The following is a 26,274-nucleotide window of genomic DNA, read 5'->3' on the forward strand; positions in this document are numbered from 1 at the left end:
GCAGTTTGAATTTTATTAAATAATACTCCCTGCAGTTACAACACTCATCACCCTGGAGAATATACCTGCTCTGACTTTGGAACTATTTTCTAACATCAGCCAGCCAACTATCCAATCTTTACCAGCACCTGTGGGATCCCATGGCTGTTCGTTGGAGTCATTTTTGACAAAGCCACACTGCTGGGAGTCCATGGCAAGAGTGCAATACTTTCTGTGCCTGTAGGTGTGGTTGGGGTATGTGCAGCTATGCACATGGGTGCACACAGATGAGTGCAGATAGATGTGCATGGATAAGCATAAATGAATAATTGTTGCCTGCTTTTAGTCTCTGCTGGAGACCAGGTCACCTGGTCTGCGATATGCCGACTGTCTTCAGTTTCTTCCTTTCACAAATGTCAAGTCAAACACATGATGTGAGAACCTGAGTACTCTGGTTTTACCATCAAAAGAGCCACGATATATATAACACCAGTACAATTCATATATTGTAAACTCTTGGGATGTGAGCTTCATTTTTAATGAATTTAGTTTGTGAATTCAGTTTAAACGTCCTTTTATTTTACAGATCTTTATTTGCCTTTTCCGCCACCTTTACATGTAGATGAAGTTATATATTTAAATCTACAAGTTTGCGGCTTTTCAGCTTTTCAACACCATTGTCACAAAAGATGGAAAATAAACTGATCTACAAATAGAATCGACAGGCAATAAACTGATTTTTTTTAACATATTCCAAAAATGATTTAAATCCTAACTGGCTGACATTTAGTTTACTAAAGCACTTTTTTTTTTTTACAAAATACTGCTTTCACATTTTTTTTTTACCCTTTTCCTGCTAATCTCCTCCAACTTCTTCTAGCTGCTCACTCTGGCATTATAGCTCATATGAGATTTAAGTGATTGCTTTAAGATATACTTTAATTATGGACACTGTGAACTAGGCTGACACGGCCACACTAGATGAACAAATGCATATGATACCTGCAAATCTGCAATTCTAATAGAGTTTTGATATAACCATTTACTTATGATAGATAAGTGGGCAATGCAATATCCTGACAATGAAACAAAAATTATTTATGAAATCCTTGGTTAAATCCTTAGAGGTTTCTAAAAATAGAAGCTTTTCCTTTGAGATTTGACAATGCAGAAGCTTAACCAGGTCACTACTGCTGAAGGTAGAAGCAGAGATGTGAGTGAAGAAAAATGCTTTAACTACTTTAAAAAAAAGTCCAACAACATCTGTACTGTTGTGTGAATGCATACAGACACTGAGCACTGGCCTGGTCTGTAGCTATGCAAGTATCAGAGAAAGAAGAGATTACAAACAGCATGGGGCATGTATACTAACCACCTGGGCGTTTCACCTAATGTCTAGATTTCTGTCCCAAAAGCGGTACACTGTTTTTCATGAAATTTATTTTTTAAATTGTAGACCTATAACTTACAGAAATATGTCCGAACAAGGGTCTAGTAGATATCATGAATATAAAAAAGTTTGAAACACACAATCATGTAAAAAAAAAAAAAAATTACTTTTAATAAAATTAAATAAAAAACACAAAAATCAGCTTAAACAAGAATACATAAATAAATCAAAAATACTGAAAATGCAATAATTCGGTATACTGTATAGTAATACATTTTTCTAAAACACCTCCCTAGTGTGGTAAATTTTAAAACAGAGTCCAACGTCACATACCTATAGACAAAACCACATAAATATATTTTGTATTGGATTGGATACAGGACTTTGTATTGAATCCAATACAAAATATTTGAATTTCCCGCTACGACCCCCATCGACGGGCGCACGCACGGACATCATCAGAAATCGCCGAGGGACGTGTACGCGAACGCCGGGTATTCTAATTCTTTCTGAACTTCTGTACTTCCATGCAAAAAGTGTTACATTTTTTGCATGGAAATTTATTTTAGATTGTGGGCTATAATTCACCGAATTACTCAATAATTACTTATAATTCACCAAATTACCACATAACTCACCGAAATATGTCCAAAATTTTATGAATTTAATATTAAAAATTTTTTTTATAAAACATAAAAAAAAATCTTTAAAAAAAAAAATAGTGTATAATGTAATTTAATTGTACAGTAGCTTATATAATATATATATATAATACAATTATATATATAATATATAAAGATTTCTTTGTATTGGACTCAAAACAGCTTTTTTGCTGTTTTTGCTGAAACCCCGGTGATCGTCACTGCACTCGCCGGTATAAGAAGGAAGAGAGAGGACGTGTCCGGAGGAGCTGCGGGGACCGGGTAAGTATTTTCATTCAGTTGTAATCCGATTCTCATACAATGTATGACAATCGGATTGCAATATAACGTTTGTTTAACCACCTGACAAAAGTTCGGGTTTAACACTTTTTGCAAGTGTTTTCACCCCGAACCAAGGTCGGGATTAACGGCCAGGTAGTTAAACTGGGGAATGCATTTTTTATGAGTTAGATCTTACACTTGTTTTGGCGGTGAATCCAGAAATGACCCCGGTTTTTTGCTATCACATCCAGTTTTTACGATACAAGGTACCCTCCATTTTTGTCAAAAAATAAAAAAATAATAATATTAATAATAAAGTTCTAACTTGAATGTACTGTTTATTTAAAATTATTTTGTTCATACAAAGGATTTATTGTTACTCTATGACATTTTTTTACAGTAAAATATTTGAAAATTAATCGGGTAAGCGGTTAATTTACGCTTATACCTTGGAGTGTTCAGTGTTAGGACAATCCTGCCGGATGCTCCAACAATAGTCCGCCATCATATGTACATCCCATCTCCCCTGATACCATCCTTCCATGACCTTCAAATCTTGGTGGAATCATTCACCTTGCTCATCAGTGACTGCACCAAGGTTTTATGGGAAGTTAGAAAGATGGCTTTGCAGAAAATGCACCTTGATGCTCATATTGCAACCAAGCATTTTGTAGCTCCCCAAGAGTTTCTGGATAATTTCTGTGTGATTATTTGCTTGTGTCTTTCCAAGAAAGTCCTTGACAATGGCTTTGAATAATAACCAAGCATTCTTTTCGACTTCTAACATTGTTCTGATGAAATGTTCATCTTTGATGAGCTGCCGAATCTTTGGACCATCAAACACACCGGCCTTTATTTTTTCAAATGACAGGCTAGGAAATGCCAAAATGAGGTACTTGAAACACTCTCCTTCAGTTGGCAAAGCTTTAACAAACTGCTTCATCAGACCCAGTTTCATGTGCAGAGGCAGGAATATATTATTCTTTCTATCAACAATTGGCTCATGTAGAATGTTTGGATCACCTGATTTTAGGGTCGATCTTGGAGGTCAGTTCCTTTCCACCCAATGCCTCTCACAAGCTCTGTTGTCCCACATGCACAGATAACAGGGATACTTGGTGTATCCACGTTGCTGACCAAGAAGGAAGCATACCATTTTAAGGTCAACACAGATGACCCAGTTGTGTTGGTGATATTGCAACAAATCAATGATTCTCTTTATGACTGCATATTCTTCAAAAAGAGAAACTGAATGGCCAATTGGGACTGACTAAAATATATTGCCATTGCGAAGGAGTACACACTTTAAGCTCCGCTTTGATCTAACAATAAATAGTCGCCATTCAGTTGAGTTATAGTTTGGAATTCCTCCAATAAACCAGGTATGTTATGGCAATACTCAAAGCCACTGTTAGTATTAAAGTACTGCAGAAATGCTATTTCTCTGGTTCGAAAGTATGATACCTTCATTCCTTTTTCAAGTTCTGAAGCCTTCTTCGATAGTCCCAAATCACTCAACTCATGCTGATCAAATCCCTTACAAACAGAGTCCTCTTCAATTTCAAACTCTTCATCATTGTTGTCACCTAGTTCATCACTATAATCATGTTCTTCAAGAGAGGGTAGTGTAACGAAAACCGGCACTGGGATTTCATCTGTATGAGCCACTGGGCGTATAGCCGATGGTAGAGTAGGATACTCTGTTACATTTATTTTTCTTGTTATATCCTGAAGTTTTCACTATTCAAAAGTAACAGTCACTGAAATGATCTTCTGGCTCTCGCCAAACTATAAGTATACCAAATGGCATCCTATTACGCGTTCCCTATGTCCACATACGTAAACCCTCGACTTATCTCGATCTCCCAGTTTAACTTTAAAATATGCCAAATAGGTTTGCCCTACAAATGTGCTGAGTTCGCCCTTTGACTGGGAATGGTGAAACTGCCACAGATATAATGAAATGAATCAGGGTTGTTTAGGCACTTACAATAAGAAACAGCAGAGCGAGACATGATCTGAAAGAATGGAAATACATGTGTAAGTAGAAAAATAAATTTTGCTTATTCACTACGTAGAGCAGTGTACAACCTCTGACCACACTGTCTTGTGTGTAAATGAATAGCCTAAATAAGTCCACGCTACAGTAATCGCATTGATATAAGTGATCGAAAAAACTAACTGCACTTTCAGAAACAGCATACCTTTTGTCAGCATACCTATTTACCTAGTGTAAATAAGCTTAAAAATTGAAGTCAACAAAAAATGTGTTCAAAATTGTTCCCCAGCGTTATCTACATCATTGGCTCTGATTTGAAGAACAGCAGCAAACGGATGACATATTGGAACTGATTTATTAAAGCTCTCCAAGGCTGGGGAGAATACACTTTCATCAGTGAAGCTGGGCAATCCAGCAAACCTGGAATGAATTTCTTCAAAGTCATTTGCTAGCAAATGTTTTGAATCCTTGACCAGATCCATTTGAGGTTTGCTGGATGACCCAGTTTCACTGATGAAAGTATATCCTCTCCTGCCTTGGAGTGCTTTAATAAATCAGGCCCATTGCGTCCATATAGATTACACATGGGCAGACAGGGCCTGAGACAATTTTTTGTGACAAGCCAATCAGTCTTTATTGTTTGACTTTCAGGCTTCATTGGATTGAGCATGTCCAAATTTAGGGCAAGTGGTTGCACTCAATGCATTCCAAATGTTGGATGCTGCTGGGTCTCGTCAAAGCCTCTTATCAAATATATATTGGCACACACACTGAGGATCTTTCTCCTGAGTAGATCAGTGTGGGGACATCTGGCAAATATGACACCAATAGATACTTATACAAATGTGCAGTCTGTAACTAAAGGTTTGCAGGTTTGAAGTGGGTAAAGCTATGGTAAGGACATAAGCTAGGAATCAGATAATTGTTGCTGGAAACATTCATTCACCATTCTATTTTTGATGATGAAGATGAGTGAATGGAACCCCATTGTGCTATTCTCCATAGAAAATCACATTGGTCATTCCTGCTCAGTCAGTCATCAATCTTCCTGAACATATGCCAGATTTTCATCTAAAATAGCCATGACCATTCTTCTCAGGTGGCAGTCATCTAAAGTGTATACATAGCTTACGTCTGTAATGGGAAAGATCAGGTGCATATAAACCACTGGCAAAACTGGTTTCTAGCCATTTGCCATCTTTCTCATTTTTAGGCATTGCAGCCAGAGTTCATGTCATCTTTAAAGGTGCACGCTGCCATCCCCCAAGACTATATTGCCCATTTAGCAAATCCAGTGCTTCATACAAGCAGTAATATAGTCTAAGAGTCGCTTTGCATGTTTGTGAATGACCCTTTCCGCAGAAGGTTTTTCATTGTGGTTCTTGTAAAATCAAAACATATGGAAAGGAATAGATTAAGGCCAATGCAGGAAAAAAATCCTTCTGTTTTTTTTTTGTTTTGTTTTTTGTTAGAAGGCCTACTTTGAACTTATATCAGCATTTCATGGTACATTTGTTTTCAGCCCCTGGCCCTGGTGGCTGGCTTCTGCTTCTGATAACAATTGTAAGTCAAAACGTTTTCAAAAATCTCTCTGACCTCTAACCAATACCTGTTTGTTTAATTGACCTTAAAGCTAAATTTATCTATATTGTAACCCTTATATTAAACAATGACTTTACACTGAAAGTAACTGCAATAAATAAGAGGAAAAAAGGGAACTATAGTATTTTTAATGATTTCAGATATATGTAAATGAAATAAACTCGAAGCATAGGATATAATAAATATATTTTTATCAATATTTGTTAATAAAGATTTTATTTTTATGCATAGGTCAAATTGATCAATGTATATTGAGACAGCCCTTATGATCCTTTTATTTATTTGCCTTCAATTAACAGGATCTGTTAGGTTTTTGATTTGTAACCAAAGGCTATGCAACCTAGGCTGGGTGCTTGAAAACAACAATAAGAAACATGCGCTTTTAATTTCTAAAATAAAATTTAAAAAATGAAAATGCTTGCAGATTTTCTTGACACTTAACCTCACAATAATTCTAACCCTTAGCCTCAAATACTGCTTAGCTGGCTGGTGTTCCGATCCTCTTCCTTTTATAATTTTTTAATCTCTTACAAAAAATTAGTATGGCGCTCAGGTGTTCACTGAATTGTGGTGCTGTACCGTATTTGTGGCGTATAAGACGCACTTTTTCTTCCCCAAAACTGGGGGGGAAAAGTGGGTGCGTCCTATACGGCGAATGCAAGTTTTAAAAATAAATAAAACCGGTAACATACTTACCCGATACCGCGATCCCGCGATCCTGCGTGCTTCTGCGATCTTCTCTCCTCGCCTCCTGGCTGCAGCGCGTGTCCCCGCCTTCCTGCAGACCCAGCGAGGAGAAGCCTGCACACGCGATCCCGGAAGCAGGCTGAGAGACAAGCGTGCCGCCGCGATCCCGGAAGCAAGCCGGCGGAGAGAAAAGGACCGGTAAGTGGGAAGGGATGATCAGCAGGGGATAAATAGGCACAGAGTGGGGAATTTATCCTCTTCTGATCACTCTGTGCCAATTTATCCCCTTCTGATAGCCCTGTGCCTATTCAACCCCTTCTGATCACTCTGTGCCAATTTATCAGAAGGGGTTGAATTGGCACAGGGTGATCAGAAAGGGATAAATTGGCAGAGTGATCAGAAGGGGATGAATTGGCACAGGGCGATCAGCAGGGGATAAATTGGCACAGAGTGGGGAATTTATCCCCTTCTGATCACTCTGTGCCAATTTATCCCCTTCTGATAGCCCTGTGCCTATTCAACCCCTTCTGATCACTCTGTGCCAATTTATCAGAAGGGGTTGAATTGGCACAGGGTGATCAGAAGGGGAATAATCTTTTAGAATCTTTTTTTTCTAGATTTTCCTCCTTTAAAATTGGGTGCGTCTTATATGCCGGAGCGTCTTATACGCCGAAAAATACGGTAATTTATCTGCATGCTTGCTTCAGATATGTAACTGTCACTACAGAAACAAAAAAATCTGATTTACATCCTGGCACTTAGAATTCTATACAATAAATTCAGCCTATATAATCTCTCAGGTCCACATTAAATTAAACATATAAAGTGCTACTTTAGTGTTGATGATGAATGGCCTACTGTGCAACTATTAATGGTTTTAAACTGGTGGCAGACAATTTATGAATTAATATGGTATTGATTTTCCTTTTCCATTCGTGATTAAGTGGAGATGGTAAATTAGATCTCTTTTGTACTTCACCAAGCTGCTGTAAACCATCATGATACATGGACAGAATGGACAATAAAAGGCTGATTTACTAATAGATCCTTTTTTATTTCAGCTACTTTTTTTTTCAAAAACCCAATTAGATAAAGACATTCCCCTCAGTCTTATATCTCTCTAAATGACATCAGAAATATTCACATCCTTGGACCCGTTCTCTTTTCTCCGTACACCTCCTATCTTGGTAGTCTAATATCCTCCTTTGGTTTACAGTACCATCTGTATGCTGATGACACTCAGATCTATCTGTCCAGCCCTGACTTGTCTCCCTCAGTCCTGGATAAGATCTCATGCTGCCTGTCAGCCATTTCATCTTGGATGTCTGACCGATTCAACACTGGTATTTGTCCCTTGTCTCAGGCGCGTTGTCTTGGTTTCAGCTTTGACTCTGCCCTTTCATTCACCCTCCATATTCACAACATTTCCAGGTCCTGTAACTTTCACCTACGCAACATCTCCAAAATCCGCCCCTACCTGTCCCGAGACCACCAAACTCCTTGTACATGCTCCTATCATCTCCCGTCTGGACTACTGTAACATCCTCCTCTCTGGTATTCCACTAGCCCAACTCCCTCCTCTACAATCTATTATGAATGCAGCAGCCAGACTCATCCATCCTTCCCTCTGCTCCTCTTCTGCTGCATCTCTTTGCAGCTCTCTACACTGGCTTGCATTTCACCTTAGAATCAAATTCAAGCTCCTGTGCTTTGCCTTCAAATCCCTCCACAGCTCTTGTCCCACTTACATCTCTGACATGGTAAAAAAATACTCCCCCAGCTGCTCCCTCCGCTCCTCTGATGACCTACTACTGACTTCTTCATTCACACAAGACTTTTCTAGAGCTGCCCCATCTCTCTGGAATGGTCTACCTCGTCCTATTCGGCTTGCTCCTACTTTCTGCTCTTTTCAAAGACCACTCAAAACCCATTTTTCCAAACTTCCTACCCATCTACTGTCTTTTGAAATCGTCACTACCCACCACTACATATCTCCCCTCCTATTTTGGGTTAATTCCCCCACCTACTAGACTGTAAGCTCTTCGGGGCTGGGTCCTCTTCTCCTGTGTCACTGTCTGTATTCGTTTGTCATTTGCAACCCTTATTAAATATTAGCGCTGCGTAATATATTGGCGCTATATAAACTCTGTATAATAATATTATCGTTTATCCTCCCAAACCCCAAAAAACATTTGGAGATTGTAGTAGCGCAGGTTATTTATAATTTATTTTTTACACTGGGTTTCTTCTTTGACATCCTATAAAATATATTTTTATTCCATATAAAAACACTAATCAGTATTTCGGCACACAAAGCTGGTATGTTTGTGGCTTTGAAATTAATTCTCATAATCTCAATATTTTTGTTGTATTTTGTACATCTCAGAATAATACCAAAATAATACCTGATTTCATTATATAGTCTCAGTGAATTGAAATCACTTACCCTTACAAAACTGGCAGGAAACCATCCTTCCTCATCATCAATCTGACCCCACCACCAATCCTTGTTGGAAGCATCTAGCACTTTGATGACGTCGCCGGCTTTAAACGCCAACTCCCGGTTGGCCATGGTGACGTGATCCCATGCTGCCTCAGCACTTACAATAGATCCACTGCTGATTAGCTGTATAGAAAAAAAAGGAAACCACTGTTAGTCAAATGAAAGCATTTGAGTTGCTGGGATTAGACAAGGCGAACACAGTCCTTATACAGACAAAATACAAAAAACTACAAAACACAGAAGACAGGAAATGAATGATTGCAGCAATGGCACTGCCCAGTCTAATCTAATCTGCACCATCACATTCAGCCTGTCTTGTAACCTTAGCATGGTGTTACAATCAGAACCTGGCTACTAACACTGCAAAAAAGGCTCACTAAAGTACATCAACACTGGAGTAAAGTGCCTCTGTCAGTCTTAATTTCTGACTGATGGTCTGTTTCCTTGCTGCTGAATACCATAACTAAATTGATAGATTTTTCACCATTATTGCCCTTTTTATGCCCCATAAATTCTATTTTTCTCTTCTACATACTGGGTAAGCACATCAACTACTGCCCTAATTAAAGGTGCACGTTAAAATGGTGCATAAAAAGCTATGCTGCACAATAGCAAAATTTCATCAAAATCAGAATAAAGGCCACAGTCATTTTTAAAGAAGTAACAATAACATTTTGTTTGCAACTGAAAGAATAAAATACCTAAAATGTACTTTCTAAACTTTTACCCCTTTGGCAACAAAAAGTAATAGTCTAAAGGAATGGATAAACCTCACTATAAAATGTAGAATCACAACATCAATCTTGTTGGTGTAAGATGGAGATATCTGTGTAAGGAAATACTGTGCCTTATTGTGCCATACTGTATATTGAATTGGTGGGTTACCCAGTTCCATAACACCATGCACAGCTTTAAGCATGCCTCAGACCTGTATTTAAAATGGATTTGTGTACTTTCAATGTTTGCCTTGAAGCCGCATTGTGCATGTTTTTTTTATTTTCTTACCTTCTTCTTTATTTTTCTTTCGTACCTAGCCTCCTATACATTCTGTTTGACAAAAGCTTATAACAAAATTCTCCCTCCGCCGACAGGGTTTGTCACAAAGTTTCAATCCACTCAATTTTGCTAAAAATTTGTTACACAGTTTGTGAAACGCACTCAGGCTTTTCTTATCATCAATAGCCACGTTCACTTTGAAATCCCAATTTTGTGCAGAAGAATAAAAAAGAAATTTTTGCCTTGTACATAATTGGATGATTGAAAATAACACAGCTTTACTTTGTTCATTTGACTAAGTAAAATTTCTCTACTCCTCTAATAAATAAACCCCATTAATTTTGATGCAATGGTCTATACATTCCCTACTGGTTTATATAATGAACTTACACACATCTAGCTGTACTGAAGCATTATACTGATCCTTCCTAAAAATGGCATACAATGTTAGTGAGGACAGACACATTTCTTTTCATGATATAAAAAATATTCTGCTTTAGACTAATCCTTCAATTGCACAGTAAAAAATGAATAAAATCACAAATGTAATTTATGCTTGGTTATTGATGCATACAAATTAAACAGAACTGGAGCTTACAGGATATAGGTATAGATATTGGTATTGTGTTTTTTCCACATTTGATTTAAAGAATCTAAAATAAAACAGGTATCCCAATCTATTATTATAGACCTTCTTCTAACAAATGGCAAAATTTCTTCATTGGCCATTTGGATTTGGATTTATTGGCTTTGTCCTGTATTTTTGCTGTCTGGCCTGCAGGAAGATTCCTGTCTGTGCTGTCTGGCCAGGGTTCCTTTAGCACAAAAAAAGCTGAAAAAATCACAAATCTTTTGGATACTAGACATTTTTACAAATAAATATTTCAACTGTGAATGTAGTCATTTGATTAAAGTTCATCTTTAATAGCTGCAGAGATAAGTTAAGCTTTACATCGAGTCAGCTGTTTTTATTCAGCTCAGACCCATCCCACAATTTGCATTATAAAAGGGCAGCAGTGATTTACAGCAAAAAAATGAAGAATGTAGAAACAAAAAAGAAATCAGAAGTTGCTTGTAGTGAATAATCTTCTGCTGTTTAGTTTCCAGAAAATAAAATGCATAATAAAATCATTAATAGAAAATTGACAAGTTTCACGGTACACAACAATTATAGAAACATATACAGATCTAACTACAGATTATGGGGGATATTGTGAATGAGCCCCATCAGTAATCAGTGTTGAAAAATATGTTGTAGTAGTAAGTAAACAGGAAAAAAGTTGTAATAGGAATAATAATGACCATCACATTATTTTATATCATACCATTATTGTGGGAATACAATATAACTCTAATGCAAAATTTTGTACCAGCTGTCATTTTTTTACATTGGAACTTTTTTTTATAACCTCAGGGAGACTGCATTAAGCATAAAGTGTTAATTGCAGTGCTATCCAGGATGATTAGGACCTCCGAGGACAATAAATCTACTCTACTAACACAGCTACAGAAATTCTCCCTACTGCACAGCCTTCAAAGAGGGGCTGTTACTGACTGACAACAATTCTGTAGTCTACTGTTGATCTTCTTTATCTATCCTGGGGTAGAGGATCAGCATGAACAGCAATTATTGTAATCTTCAATGAAACATGATTGGATTTACTTTATCTTGACATGCTTTACTGATGACAACAATTCATCAATTATAAGATGTAGAACTAACTTTGTTCTATGTTTTCAAGTAAAAATATTAGTCAACTAGCAAATCTGCCACGTAAATAGAATACCGTATTTTTCGCCGTATAAGACGCCCTGGAATATAAGAAGCACCCAATTTTAAAGGAGGAAAATCTAGAAAAAAAAGATTCTGAAAGATTATTCCCCTTCTGATCACTCATGTGCCATTCAAATTCCCTTTTTGATCACTCTGTGCCTTTCAAAGTCCCTTTCTGATCACTCTGTGTCATTCAAATTCCCCTTCTGATCACTCTGTGCTTTTTTTCCACTGTACGGCAGCTAGGACAGGGAACAGCAGGGGGCGCTGTGCCGGCCTCTTTCGCTCTGCACTGCAGCCAGGAGGAGACACACGCTGCTGCCAGAGAGGAGAAGAGACACACGCAGGATCGGGTATCGGGTGAGTATCTTATTTTAATTATTTTATAACACATTTGTCGTATAGGACGCACCATTCCCCCCCCCCCCCAGTTTTGGGGAAGAAAAAGTGTGTCTTATACGGCAAAAAATACGATATATGTTTCCTCTGAATGTTCTAATTGCTACCATTTAATAAAGGTACTCATTTGGAGAATAGAGATTAATATGTTTAGTGATGAACATGGACTGAACAGCTATTATTACACACAATACTTACCTTGTGTCTCCAACCTACTGGACACAGAAATACAATTCTTGTACAATAATAAACAAAACATAATTTCATGTATTAAGGAAAAGTTGTATTCGTTAATTTCCATTTATGGTATTGCAACTAATCAATTGTTGTGTATATTAGTACTTGTGCGACCCTAGCACATGGCAGAATAGTATACAGTACACACTGAGAACATTAGACATGTACTAGGACCCATGTACATGTAAGTGACCATTTCATGCCGGTAAGTGCACCAGGGCCTTCATTTAGGAGGGGAGTGACATTTTATTACCTCCAAACAATTTTCCTATTTTTAGTCAAAGCAAACCCAACCCCATTTTTTTACTAGTCCAAGAAACATTTTAGCTGCAAAGAGTATAATTATAATGTAAAAAATGTACGTTTAACACTAAATAACATTGTAAGTAATTCTACCCTGCTCTGTCCTGACTTTGTCATGCTTCAGATTGAAAGAGGCATAAATTGATGGGCCAGGACACACAGAGAAAAGGACATCGAAAGGCACACAGAATATGTAATGAATACTATGCCATGGTCGAGCCTGCAGGCTGCAGATAAGGGCACTTATACTGCTAGACCATTGTGAAATCCGTCTGCAACACTAGCCAAGTGTGTTGGGCTGAGAAAACAAGTCAGTGCCAGCACTCAGCAGGATCTAGTCCCCAAACATATCTGACACCTTTTCTTTTCTCATACCTCACTTGTGTTGTCCTGATTCTTAAAAAGAGCATACAAAATATTATAACACTGTGGCTGGAAGCATAATGTTATAATCCTAACTTGGCTGGAGCAAATGGCATTCAAGCATATAGTTTTTTCTGACGTCAGGTCAGCAATAGCGGCCCCCATTATTTCTCAATCTATAGGATAGATGTACTTTTAAGTAATTGTGAAGCTGATCTGTGTAGGTACAAACAAATATTACTGTGCATGCACTTAAGCTACGTACACACGTCAAATTTTTCTCGCCCGATAATCGGCATTGGCCAGATATCGGGCGAGAATCTGGCGTGTGTACAGCCCCGGTCACACATATATAAAGCATGATTTAATAAATCTTTCCAAGACTGGAAAGGATACACTTTTATCAGTGAAGCTAAATGATCCAGCAAACCTTGAACAGATTTGGTCCAGCACTAAAAACATTTGCAAGGGATATACACATGACAGTGCTTTGTCCCCTTCTATTCACCATTTATTCTGGGGAAAAGGGAGGTACAATGGGTACAAGTGTACAGAGGGAACACTGAAACACAGAAAGTTGCTTAGGCTGTATTCTTTTTTGACATTTTGCTGCTCTGCGTTTAGGACTGTGAGAATATTGTTATGGATTTATTGAGAATGAGCAATGTTCTCCAGGTAAGAATGAATTTCCGCGATTTACCTTACTCAACAAAAAAATTACAAGTCATACTAAGTTCCTAAAGTGACTTTGTCACATAGAAAAGTAAAGCTGTTTCGAAGTACACACAGCTAGAGAAACATACAGGCAAAAGCTTTTTTTTGCCCCCTCTGTGTCTGAATGCGAAGCCACACTAACTAGGCACAGCTAACATGTTTTAACGAACATTACCAACATTTTTTGAGATTTCACATAGCTGATATTGTTGGTTCTTTTGGAAAGGAACATTAAACGTGATCATGAGTACCCCTGCATTCTGATCAGAGCATCAAGCTGGTGCAGGAGAGGAGGAGAATGCCAAGACAACGCATGAGCTGTTTTCTCTCCTCCTCCATCTCTTTATTTCTGCCTGGTACATGAGGGACCTGGCTACGACTTGGGGAGATGCCTGCTTACAGATGACTGGAGAGTGAAGGCAGAGGTGGCTTTCCTCTTTAAGGCCACAAACATAAACATAAACAACATTACATGGGATTGTCACCCCTTTCATTCAATTTAGAGTATATGCAATAGTTAAACATTTGGACCGGCCTGCTGGTGTTCTTCCAGGGTGACTTATTCTACCTGAAGGCTAGTTGAAGAAGATTCATGTTGATGCAGCTATGTTAAATAAAGCGAGACACCACTTATCACCAGATTGGTTACTAAATCTTCAGTGGGAAGGTCAACCTCAAATCATGAAGTTTTACTACTGTCACATGGAGCTGTCAGTTTGGGCTTGTAGTAGTTTTATCTAAAAGCCGTGAGCCTCCTGCCTTGCCCACCTTTTCTAATTTATGCTTGTAGTTGGTTTTGTGGATAAGATTCTACATGTTTATAGATTGACTGTTTTTCAATTGGTTTACAATAATTAAAAGGTTTTACAGTTGTGAAAAATTGCCCTCTTTATGCGTGGACAGAGTTCTCATAATCCTGGATTTTCCATTCTTTTCGATTTATGGAGCTAGACTCCATGATTGTTGGTTTAAAATTACTCATGGTTTTATCTTATGGATTAATAAAGTAACACTTTAATTTACATTTAGTAAAGGGTCAGAACCAAAATGGATATATTTGAAATTTCATTATTTTTGTTTGTTGTATATATTGTGTATTTTGGGGTGGTATAATATTGGGCTGTACAATCCCATATATATCGTCATAATGTCCCTACAGGACACACCTCTATAACAATTTTGCAATATTTTGTCTCCACTGCTAACTGCACCACTACTACCTCGCAATTTACAATGGCATTTGTGAACTATTAGCTTCTTACCCTTTTTGTCAAAATTATTTCTAAATGTTCCCAAGTTTAATAACAGCTTTGGCATGCTTGTCAGATTTGGGTTAATATTTGCTGCACTTTACACATTGTGCTAGCTAATCTACATTCGTAAATCTTCTATGCAAATGTAAGGATGAACGTGCAGTGATTTGCGGATAATAGCATCTGCTTATTACTGTTAAAAAAATAAATAAAAAGCTTGCTGTGATCAGTCACAATTCTCTATAACAGGCTAATTCATACATCGTCTGTCATCCTGCTAGCTATATCCTTTTTTAAGACTCTACCTCTGAGATGCATAGAGCACTGGGGCTAGGACAATTTTTGCCTGCAATTCGTTGGAACACGCAACAGGCCCTAATACATCATTTAAGCTTTGCCAGTGCTTTGCTCCTGAAATATTGTATGCTCTGTAGGAGATTTTCAGGCAACTGCTGCTGTGTGAGTCACTGATTGTGATTCCTCCTACGCTCCAAGCCTACCCTGATCTATATTTAGAAAATCAGGCCAAGAAAGTTGGAGGCTTTTACCCTTTTTTTGTACAAGCAACTGTGAATATGAAAGTGTTGCAAAAGGGGTCATGAAAATGTCAGAAACTGCATGAGAAAATGAGCTGGTATAATTAGAATTTAAGCATTCAGCCAGGCAAACACACGTTACAAAAATGGTTGGAAAAAATGAAAAATAACACACTAGTACCATAAAGAACACCAATGAACCTCCACAGATTTGTATAAAACATAAAACTCATTCTAAATACATAGGGATGATGTTCTACCAACAAGCAGGTAATATGCAATAACAAACTTACACTCCGTTAGCTCTTTTCACCTCTATCTATGGACATATAGGAGAGGATACATACATACATTATGGTTCTAGTGTCATTTTATTCTTGAATATTTCACAACTGTGCACCCTATCAAGTAATAATTTTCAGTGAGAATGGAAAAGGCTATATATATATAGTTCCTCCAAAATAAATCTTTGATTATGTCATTCCATTATATAGATAGAGATATCTGCAGACCTTTCATATACAGGGAATGAAAAGATTTAAAAATAAAGGTACATTCATATCCGTAATGGTACAATGGACCTGGACCTCATCCATCTTTGGTAGCCAAGGTGCAGCTGGATGCCTTATTATCTATAAATTTGTCCCATAATCAATTACCTTTCTCTTTTTTTCTAACTAAAACATATAGATAGTAAGTAACATAGGTAAAGAAAAATAACAATAACTATATTCATATCAGTGCTGTGCCTTGAACTCTGCAGTAGTTTCCAAGGTAATTTTGCAGCAAAGCTAGTGCATCCAAGTTTGTCATGTTTATCTTGACGGACAATGGAGGACTATATCCCCACAAGAAATGGCCTGGTTGATGGATTTAGAAAATCAGCGTGTTTGAATACTAGTATCAGTGCCATCTTTAACACAGAGACAACATTTTGAATAGGCTGCAGGGACTCTGTTGGGGGGAAAGCTAAGTTGCTGAACAATAAAATAAAGATCAGATACGTTTCTGTCCATTAAGATTGTAAGCTCTTCTGAGCAGGGCCCCCTCCTTCTCCGGTGTCACTGTCTGTATCTTTCTGCCATTTGCAACCCCTAATAATGTAATATGTTGGTGCTATAAAAATACGGTTTATTAATAATAATAATAATATTAAAAACTAAGGCTAAAAGTAGTCTCCTAAACCAGTCATAGCCAAGGTTATTTTAAAAAGCAAATGTCAAATATTTTAAGGTATTGTCAGACCTCCAAACCCAATTGCATATTTGTGCTTGTCTGTCACTATGAAAAGCAATCAATAAAACCTCAGGAGGCAGAAAGGGACATGTGAATTTGGGCTTCAATGTGCCAAGTTTTGGTAGGCTGATGCAATTTGTACTCCCTTTTCTCTGTGTAAAGTGTAAAGGTGTGAACAGCTTTCCCGTTAGAAAATACTTGGAAAATACTAGGAACATATTCCAGTAGGGATCAGCGAGAATACATCTGGCATTTTCGCGAAAATTTCCTTGAGCTTCCAATGGTTCCAAGAAATTTCGGCAAACCGATTTCACGCAACCATTGGAAGAGGAAAATAAAACAGGAGGATTCCCAGAGCTGGATTCAGCCCTGGCAATCTCCCTGTTTGGGATCCCCGGGGCACTAGAGGTTGATTAACGCACACTCTTCTCAATGAATGCAGCCCCAGCTGCATTCATTGTTATAGATACAAATGTATCATTTGTAAGAGATACTTATATTACAATGTCAGGTTCTCCTGTGCTGGGCATCTTCTCAATGATTGCAGCTTTGGCTGCATTAATTGAGAAGAGTGTGCGATCCCTGGGGCACTGTAGCGTTAATTACTCTCCAGTGCCCGGGGGATCGCAGAGGATTTCCAGGGCTGCAGGCCTCTTGGCGAGAAAGGCCCAATTCGCCGTGAGATCGAACTTAATATTCTTGCTCGCTCATCCCTATATTCCAGGTCTTATATTTTTTCAGGATGAATTCTCTAAAATAGGTAAATATTCATTGGCATTCTCAATGTATCTCATGTTTAATATAATCTCTTGTGTTTATTATAATGAAGAGAATTGAATAGGGTTTCTTATCAAAGATACAATTCTTTAAATGTAATATTATAAAAAAAAAAAAATTAGAAAACTGGTAAAAAATTCACGGAAAACTGCATCCTCGTTGTTCTGACATGTCTTTGAACTTTAGTGTATCAGTTTAATGACTGAGCCCACTCATGAGTTGACAACATGCCTACTTTCCATACTGTCAAACTGTAGGGTACTCTTTCACTGGTGTCACTGGGAATAACTGATTGGAAGCAGAGAGTCTCTTTGGTGCAGCGTGGAATAAATTTGAAGTGGCAAGAGCGCAGCTCAAAAACACTAGAGTGAGGAAAAACCGTCAGAAATGCTGGGCTTGTGACAAGAGCACCAGGTAAAGCTTGTGACAGGCCTATCAAATTGTTCCAAGATCATTCACACATCAGCTGTGTGACCCTCAGCTTTACTTGTTGTGTTCAAATGGAGTTTCCTTACTATCAGCGGCTTTGGGAATATGACCACAGTGGGGCCTTGACTGTTCATCATCCACAAGTGGAAAGAAAGTATAGCTAAGCAAACCAACTCAATTATTTTCTAACACTGTATACAAAAGATTGTTTTAGAAAATCTGGGTAATTTTTATTTTAAAAAGTTTAAGTTTTAGGTAATTAATTAGAATTAAATTACTTAAGTAGTTCGAAACAGGTTTTGTAAAAAAAAAGGGTTACGTTTATGTTCAGTAGAAAAAAAATGTAGGCCTAGAAGTAGGACAAGGGGTTAAGGTCTGATCTAGAACAAAAGAACTATACAAGTTTGCAGATTCATTGTTTAGGGATAACAAATGAACTCCAATGCTCAAGTCTGCTTTTTTAAGGACTTGCTTTTTGAAATCTCTAAAAAGAATTAACAAACAAGCCTCCTCTCCTAGACATGAGGGTGCAGTTAACACACAAACCAGGACCTTGGACCAGGAACAACAAACAGAAAATGGAGGCTAGCATCAGATGATAGTGATTTATTTTTTTGTTTCAGTTTAGGCTAGGTACACACGTCAGATGATTCTCATACGATAATCGCCTTAGGGCTGATATTGGACGAGAATGTGGCTGTGTACAGTGCTCGTGGTTCATAGATCTGTCCTTGAAACTTTGTTCCCACGTTGATTTGCCAAACCACCAATTTGATGGATTTAGTGCCAGGTCTACTTCCGGCTCCTGGGAAAATTGTATGCTCTGCCTTTTTATTTTAGTTTTGCATAGAACAGGGAGGTTTAACAAGGGTAAATCCCCTTCAGGCAATTTTTTGCGACACCCATCTAGGGGGATAACCTTATACTCGTCCAATAATGGAACAGCAAATGAAAGGAAATCTCTCTGGAATTACCTAAACTTTCATAACAAAGAATTGACCTTGGAACAGGTGTCCCAAATGAAAGATTTTATACACTCCTATTCTCACTCTTATCTCCACTGAGACAATACTTAAAACTTAGCAAGGGTTTACCCTTCTCCATTTTATCCAAAATACACTTTAAACAACCATATACAAGCTGATGGTCATCCAATCAAGCTAATTTCTAGTCTTTATTTACCTACTGGATGTTTTCAAACATATGAGATAGAAATTCACAATTTCATTCCTTATTACCATCCAGTAAATGTTTAGGGATAAGGCTAATAAAATTCACTGCTTGTGTGCTTTTTTGTTGCCTAGACCTATTAATTTTAAAGCCCTGTCAGACTAAAGAATCTGAAGTTTTTCTTTAGCAGCAAGGTAATACAGCCAGGTGTTGTCTTTGCCCCCAGTCAGTAATTAAACCATCTCTCTTTTACTCTGCTCTCCCCTCTTATCAGCATATTCCTTCTTAGCATATGACCATGGCAGCACAACTGATTGGCTCCGTTGGCTGCTTTCTACTTCCCTACATGAAACTTCAAGACATTGACATCAAACCAAATTTAGATACACTTGTTAATTTTAAAAATCTCATTATTTTGAATGCATAAATTGGTGATTTTTAAATATGTCTGAAATTCAGTTTAATGTGTATACTGGAAGAAATATAATGTTGTTTATCCAATTCTGGATTCGGTAAGCGATGGAAAGTATAATACCAACTTTAGGACTCATTTAACAGTACAAATGCCCAGAATAAAAACTGTTAAAGCTAAAAAAAACTGCTATGATGTAGCAGAAGTCTTATTATACCTCCTGTAATTAACTGTCTTTTCACAACACGTTTAACAAAATGATCACCACTGGCCATGTGGATTGATTTTGTGCCGGCAGCCCAGAGGCAACAGAGCCAATAACCATTCTGTATTGTCACGCAAAACCATTTACTAGAGCGTGCTGGAATTCAATCTGTGGCTTATACTGTGGGAAAGACAATGATTGGCAAAATTTGCACTCCAGGTTTCATTTCTATATAAACACATACCTTTATTCTGCCTCCGTGACCAGAGGAGCTTGATTAGCCGTGCACATAATTACTGTTTTAATGTGGGGGCTGAATATAGATATATATTCTTTCTTTGCTGTGCTAGTTTATGTAAGTGACTTGTGCCTGTTGTCCTGTGGGCGCTAGCTGGTTGTTTCAAATAAATACATTTGCTTTACCTAAATGTGTCATTTTTCTACGAAGGTGCAATTTCATTTATACGGTACCAAGATAACATACAGCAGCTCTGACATATATAACTAATTCGATATCCATGTACAAGATAAATTAAGTCATATATGCATGGAGTTTGCAGGTTCTCCCTGTGTTTGCATGGGTTCTCCCACATCCCAAAAACGAGCAGTTAGAGTAATTGGCTGCCCTACAAAAATTGACCTTAGACTGTAGTAAAGATATATGACTATGGAAGGGACATTGGATTGTGAACCTCTTTGAGGGACAGCTAGTGACATGACTATGTACTTTGTACAGTGCTGCATAAAAAGTCGGCGCTACATAAATACTGTGTAATAATAATACTAAAAAAAATATTAAAGGGTAAAAGAACTAAAAAAATATATCTATGAAAAGTAGTTATGTGCAGTTTCATCCTACAAAGGCTTCATCAATTATCAAAAATCAGGCAGGACTTTGAGTACACGGACATGGTTGGCATAGTGATGTGACCAGGATCACACTGGCTAAAGATACACTTCTGCTGATGATCATTTAGTGAATAAGGCTCCAAATATAAAAACATAAGATGAAGGCCTTGCAATCAAGCCTAAGACACTGCTGTGCAATGAAATTCTGTTCTAAAATCTATTACAAAAACACAAGCCTTTTCAGAACAATACCCATTTCCATTGAAGTGTCTCCAGAAAGAAAATGATATTTTATTGAGCAGAACTGCTCATTATTTTACGTTTTCCTTATCAACATTTTAAGATGGACGCATGTATGTAGTCTTCTTTTAAAGTGATACATCACTACACAGATTCAACATTTTCTACCGGGATGTCTGATAAAGACGTACAATGTAAATACTTATATGACTGGCTATCCAAAGGAAATTGGTTACTATGCTCTAAGCACAGCACACATTGCTAAACTGACAACACCATATCACCATATACAAGCCTTAGCAAAAAAAAGGAAAGTGCTCTACATTGTACATGAGACGTAAGAAAGTAAGAATTTTCTGATCACCGCAGCACATTTAAATGTTTTAAAAGTACATTTTTGTTGCCAGGATTTCTTAATCAAATCACTTTAATGCACATCAATCAAAAATGTATAAAGCAAGACTGGATTATTAATGCAACAGAATTTCTTTGAATTCCAACTCTAACAGGATTGCAGCAAAGGCTGCTAGTTTGTAGACAGAGGGAATACTTTCACTATCAAGTTTCTAAAACTAGCAACACGACCGAGGTATAAAATTTCACCATAGCAGACGTTCCCCATGATACTTTACTATAAACACCCAAAAACAAGAGAAAAAGTGGTAAACCCAAATAAGGGTCTACTCTTCCTAACTCAAAGTTGTTTGTGAAGGAAAAAGAGGGATCTGAACTTTTAGCATCCAGGCTAAATAAAAAACTGTCTGATGCCGGAAGTTAAAATAATGATTTATAGAACAAGAGAGGTGACCTTCTTACCATATTTCAGTGAAGATGTAGACTTTGTGTACTGTTGTATCCTGGACATCCCTGGACTACTATTCCCATATGGGAATGCCAGAATATCGAGCAGAAGACTGGTGGCTTTTCACAGACAGTTCCACTCGAAGTTTGAAATCTGTTTTACTGCATAATGACTACTGCTATGCATCAATTCCAATTGGTCAATCAACAAAACTTAAAGAAGAGTATGAAAATATCCAAATGGTCTTACAAAAGTTTTGCTATCATGAACACCAATGGTCTATATGTGTTGATTTAAAAATGGTGAACTTCCTACTTGGACAGCAAAGTGGATACACAAAGTACCCATGTTTTATCTGCTTGTGGGATAGTAGAGCAATGCTGGATCACTAGAAAAAAGAGATATGGCCTTCAAGGGAAAACTTAAAAAAGGCGCAGCGAACATCATTAATGAACCAATGGTTGACAAAAGAAAAAATCATTCTCCCTCCACTACACATAAAGTTGGGATTAATGAAGCAATTTGTTAGAAAACCTTTGCAATTTCAGTGAGGAACAAGGGGAGAGGTTCCATCAAAATATAAAGGTGATGGAAGAAAGGTATCAGGGCGGATGGAATAGACACATAATGGCAAACTACTGCTGGAGCCTTCAAAGTGATTGTTCTGATCATAAGCATAAAAGGAAATCATTCAAAATGAGTTTTTCAATTACTTCTTTGTGCTTAGTTCTGTAGATTTACTGAATATAGAATATATTGACATTAAGTATTTCAAAAATGTAATTTTGTATACGTAGGCATATCTAGTTTAATTTTGCTTAATTTTTATGTTTAATTAGTTCATTAGTTTTCTTTGAAGTTATTATCGAGGTTAATATTTAAAACCTAGAGCCAAACTAGCAAAACCAATACCATATTTGGAATCTGTGGGTCAAGCATAACCTAAAATGAATTTATTCTGTTTGGCAAGAAAATGTTTGTTAACCAGTGTAACCATTTCATCTGCCTGTATCTCTGCTCTACTGAGGTTTGTTAAACATTTGGTTTCTAGGTTTGTTAAACGTTTGTAATGCATAGAAAATGCTCAAAATGTACTAATAAATTTGTTGTTTTTGTATGCTACCATTTTAAACAACACATGCTTAGAAACTACCACCAATTTCACCGGTTAAATAATATATGGTGCTGTATACAATACTTCTCTATTTAATGAGCTGCATTGTGTTGCCATTTGGAGGAAAGAGTGGGCAGGATCATTAGGATGTAGCAACAGGAAGCAAAAATGGGATGAGCTCATAAATATAATGAAGGTAAAAATACGCATTAACACATTTTGTTTTTAAAGTTGTGTTATTTGAAGTACATCAGCTACATGGGGTATAGAAAATGTCCACCTGCAATCATAAAACAGTATTGAGTGAAAGTGAAGCTTTGTGGTCTAGTCCTTGTTTATTGCACAGGACCTTGTAATATGTTAGGGCTTTATGAATAAAGGGTAAAAATTTTAATATTTATAATAATGGCTGATATTTAAAGAACAAAAGCCCTTGAATGTGCATTCATTTTTTGGTTCAAAAAATGTTCTGCTTTAAGCTTTATCCAACTAGAATTAATCTAAATATACAGTTTGTGGCCAAGCCTGTTTTAGGTGAAGCACCAAAAAGCAAAAAAGTCATATGTAAAATATGCCTAACATAACATACCACTATATAGACATGATCACATTATGGTTTTTGTATGGCGATAATTGGTGTCCTTGTCTTCTTGACTACAGGTAATTTTCCACTGTAACACATAATTTCACTTCTACATCATATTGCCTCTGTAATTATAATATGGTTATTTCTGAAAATGTATTAGGCACGTAAGAGAAACTGAAGATTGTTGCTTTGTGTCTTCTAATTTCTACTTTACAAACTTTCAAGAAAAGAATGTACTTCTAATAGGTTCAATTTCATCATTCTGCCACAAATTAACAATCAGCCTTTAATAATTAATTACCCACATGAATTAATTACCATTACAAGTAACCAAGTTTTGAACATGAAGCCAGATGCAGTTTCATATAATTAAAAGCTAAGAAAACATTGCCAATAGCTTTATACACACACTAGCTGATTACCCAGGGTTGCCCGGGTATTTATTTATTGCAATCTTATATTGTATAGGAAAAGGAATCAAATAAAGTTATAGTTATTTTTTTGTCTACGGTGTTGTTTAATTTTTTTGCCTTTGATTGCACTCGGCCAACTGCCTTATGTTTTCTCTAATGCATTTGTACAGGCCAGAAATTTGTAAAAGAGTCCAAAAAAAAGTATGTAAAAATATAAGCAAAAGGCACACTGTCACTGAGCAATGCATACACACAAACATACATACATACATGCAAATATAGCTCTGACATATACCACAGCGCTGTACAAAGATCATTGGTGCACTCACATTAGTCTGTGTCATATGTCTAGCAATTTTGGATAAATGTCTCCATGCTTTTCCAAGTGATGGTGGAACATAGCAAGCATAGCATAGCATAGCATATAAAGATAGATAGATAGATAGATAGATAGATAGATAGATAGATAGATAGATAGATAGATAGATAGATAGATAGATAGAGATAAAGAGAGAGAGAGAGAGAGAGAGAGAGAGAGATTTGTTATTATTTTTATCTGCAAGTACAACACAAGGGGCCTGATGTATTAAAGCTCTCTAAGCCTGGAGAAAATAGATTATGTTGGGTAAACCATCAAACCTAGAATAGGTTTTAAAAAATAATTTTCTATTTGGCAAATGTTTTTAATACTTGACCAAATCCATTCCAGGTTTTCCAGATCACCAAGGTTCACCTAATATAGTCTATCTTTTCCAGTGTTGGTGTGCTTTTATAAATCAGTGCCAATAACTTTTGATCTCCCTAACATCCAGCAAGCTTTTACCTTCCTTTTGTAAGATGACAACATTGTCTTTGTACTAAAAACCTCAAGGAGTGCTGTAGTCCCTGCTCAGATCTTTACTGCTGAACTACAGAACATTTATGTTATGTTATAAAAAAGAGGAAGGGGAAATGCTGTTCCGTAGTCCAGGAAAGAGGAACTCAAATGCTGGGAACAGTACTTGGGATTTTGGGGCAGTAGAGGCAGAGTGCTAAGGAACTTATATACAAATCTTGCTGGTTGATCAGTAACTATTCTTATCTGTAATGACAGAACATACAGGAAGAGCCCCCCCCTCCCCCCCCATAGACTGCTGTACCCTCTGGGAACTGGGGGCCTCAGCTGACAAATTTCATTTTTTTATTCTAGAGTATAGGTGCAGAAATGTAATTTCTGTGGATTATAATGCAATTCATAAATAATAAAGGTGATAACCTTAAAAATCAAACAGGCCAAAAAAATATCTGTTTATCTGAAGGTAATCTGAAAATGAATGTGATTAATAATGCAGTGATGATATAGTAAAATGATAAAACTCTGTTGGTACATTTTGGACTGCTATTTGGCTATATCTAGGTACAACATAAAATGTATGTAGAGGTTTATCTTGGTCACACAAACCACATACTGTAAATAAAAACTTTTAGTGGACAACCATTGTGTTATGTAGAGGTGATGCTTTTGCCCTTTGCTCTCCAATTCTTTCATTCAAGTTGAATTCCTCTAGCAATATAACCTTTAGGTTTGCTTCATTATTACATGTACATGCTGTGCTAGAGACCTAGGGCTCTCCTTACAAGAACTCCCAGGTGTCGTGCTGTGCAAGGATTGCTGCAGACCTGTCCCTGCCCAGCAGATTTTCCCCAGGAGTCTTTGTTGCTACTGTTTTTCATTATCTAACAGTTCATTGTTGTCTATGTATCAAGCAGATCTGTTGTCAAATTGTAGTAACAGAAATAAATCCTTGTCAATGAGTCAATGCTGACTGCTTTGGCACCTTTCCAATGTCCTGTGTAGCTGCTAGCGCACAAATTTTTTTTTTAAGAGAAAAATGACCTGTGCATACAGCTATTTAAATGGCATTATTTTAGGGAATCTATTTGACCATTTTAGCATTAATACATTTAGCTGAATTTGAATTTGTTGAATGAAAGCTGGCTGTATTTTACATAGTAGACAATTTTATGTGCACCTACTGACATGCAGCTTTCTTACCATGGAGGTGGGGTGTAGTAAATCGTTTTCCATGGGGTGTATTTATTAGTCTTTTGACTGCAATATGCTAATTCCCCATTAAAAATCAGGGAAGAGGTTAAAATGAGTATATTTTTTTGTGCAAGTCTTAGGTGAAAACATAAATGGTCCCCCATGTATCTTCCTCTGGACCTAATCAATCCCTGAAGATAAATGCTCCCTTCACAATAAACAGGAACTAGCACTGTCCACCATAATCTGCATCTTATACTTGAGGAATACAGTTGCAAGTAAAGGAAAAATGCATTTCTTCAGACAAATAAAGTTCAATCTGTCTTACGCCATCACAATATTAAAAGATTTATAAGT

The 26,274-nt window shown here is 37.1% G+C and overlaps 1 protein-coding gene across 1 annotated transcript in view; it reads right to left on the reverse strand.

Annotated features, from left to right (window-relative positions):
* The window catches only part of LOC140342941 (uncharacterized), a 246,050-nt gene that overhangs the window by 86,423 nt on the left and 133,353 nt on the right, over positions 1-26,274 (reverse strand). The window contains exon 6 of the mRNA XM_072429314.1: positions 9,027-9,206. Within this exon, the coding sequence (XP_072285415.1) occupies positions 9,027-9,206 (180 nt within the window). The remainder of the gene's footprint in view (positions 1-9,026; positions 9,207-26,274) is intronic.

The sequence above is a fragment of the Pyxicephalus adspersus genome, chromosome Z (assembly GCF_032062135.1).
Source record: "Pyxicephalus adspersus chromosome Z, UCB_Pads_2.0, whole genome shotgun sequence".
Lineage (NCBI taxonomy): Eukaryota > Metazoa > Chordata > Amphibia > Anura > Pyxicephalidae > Pyxicephalus > Pyxicephalus adspersus.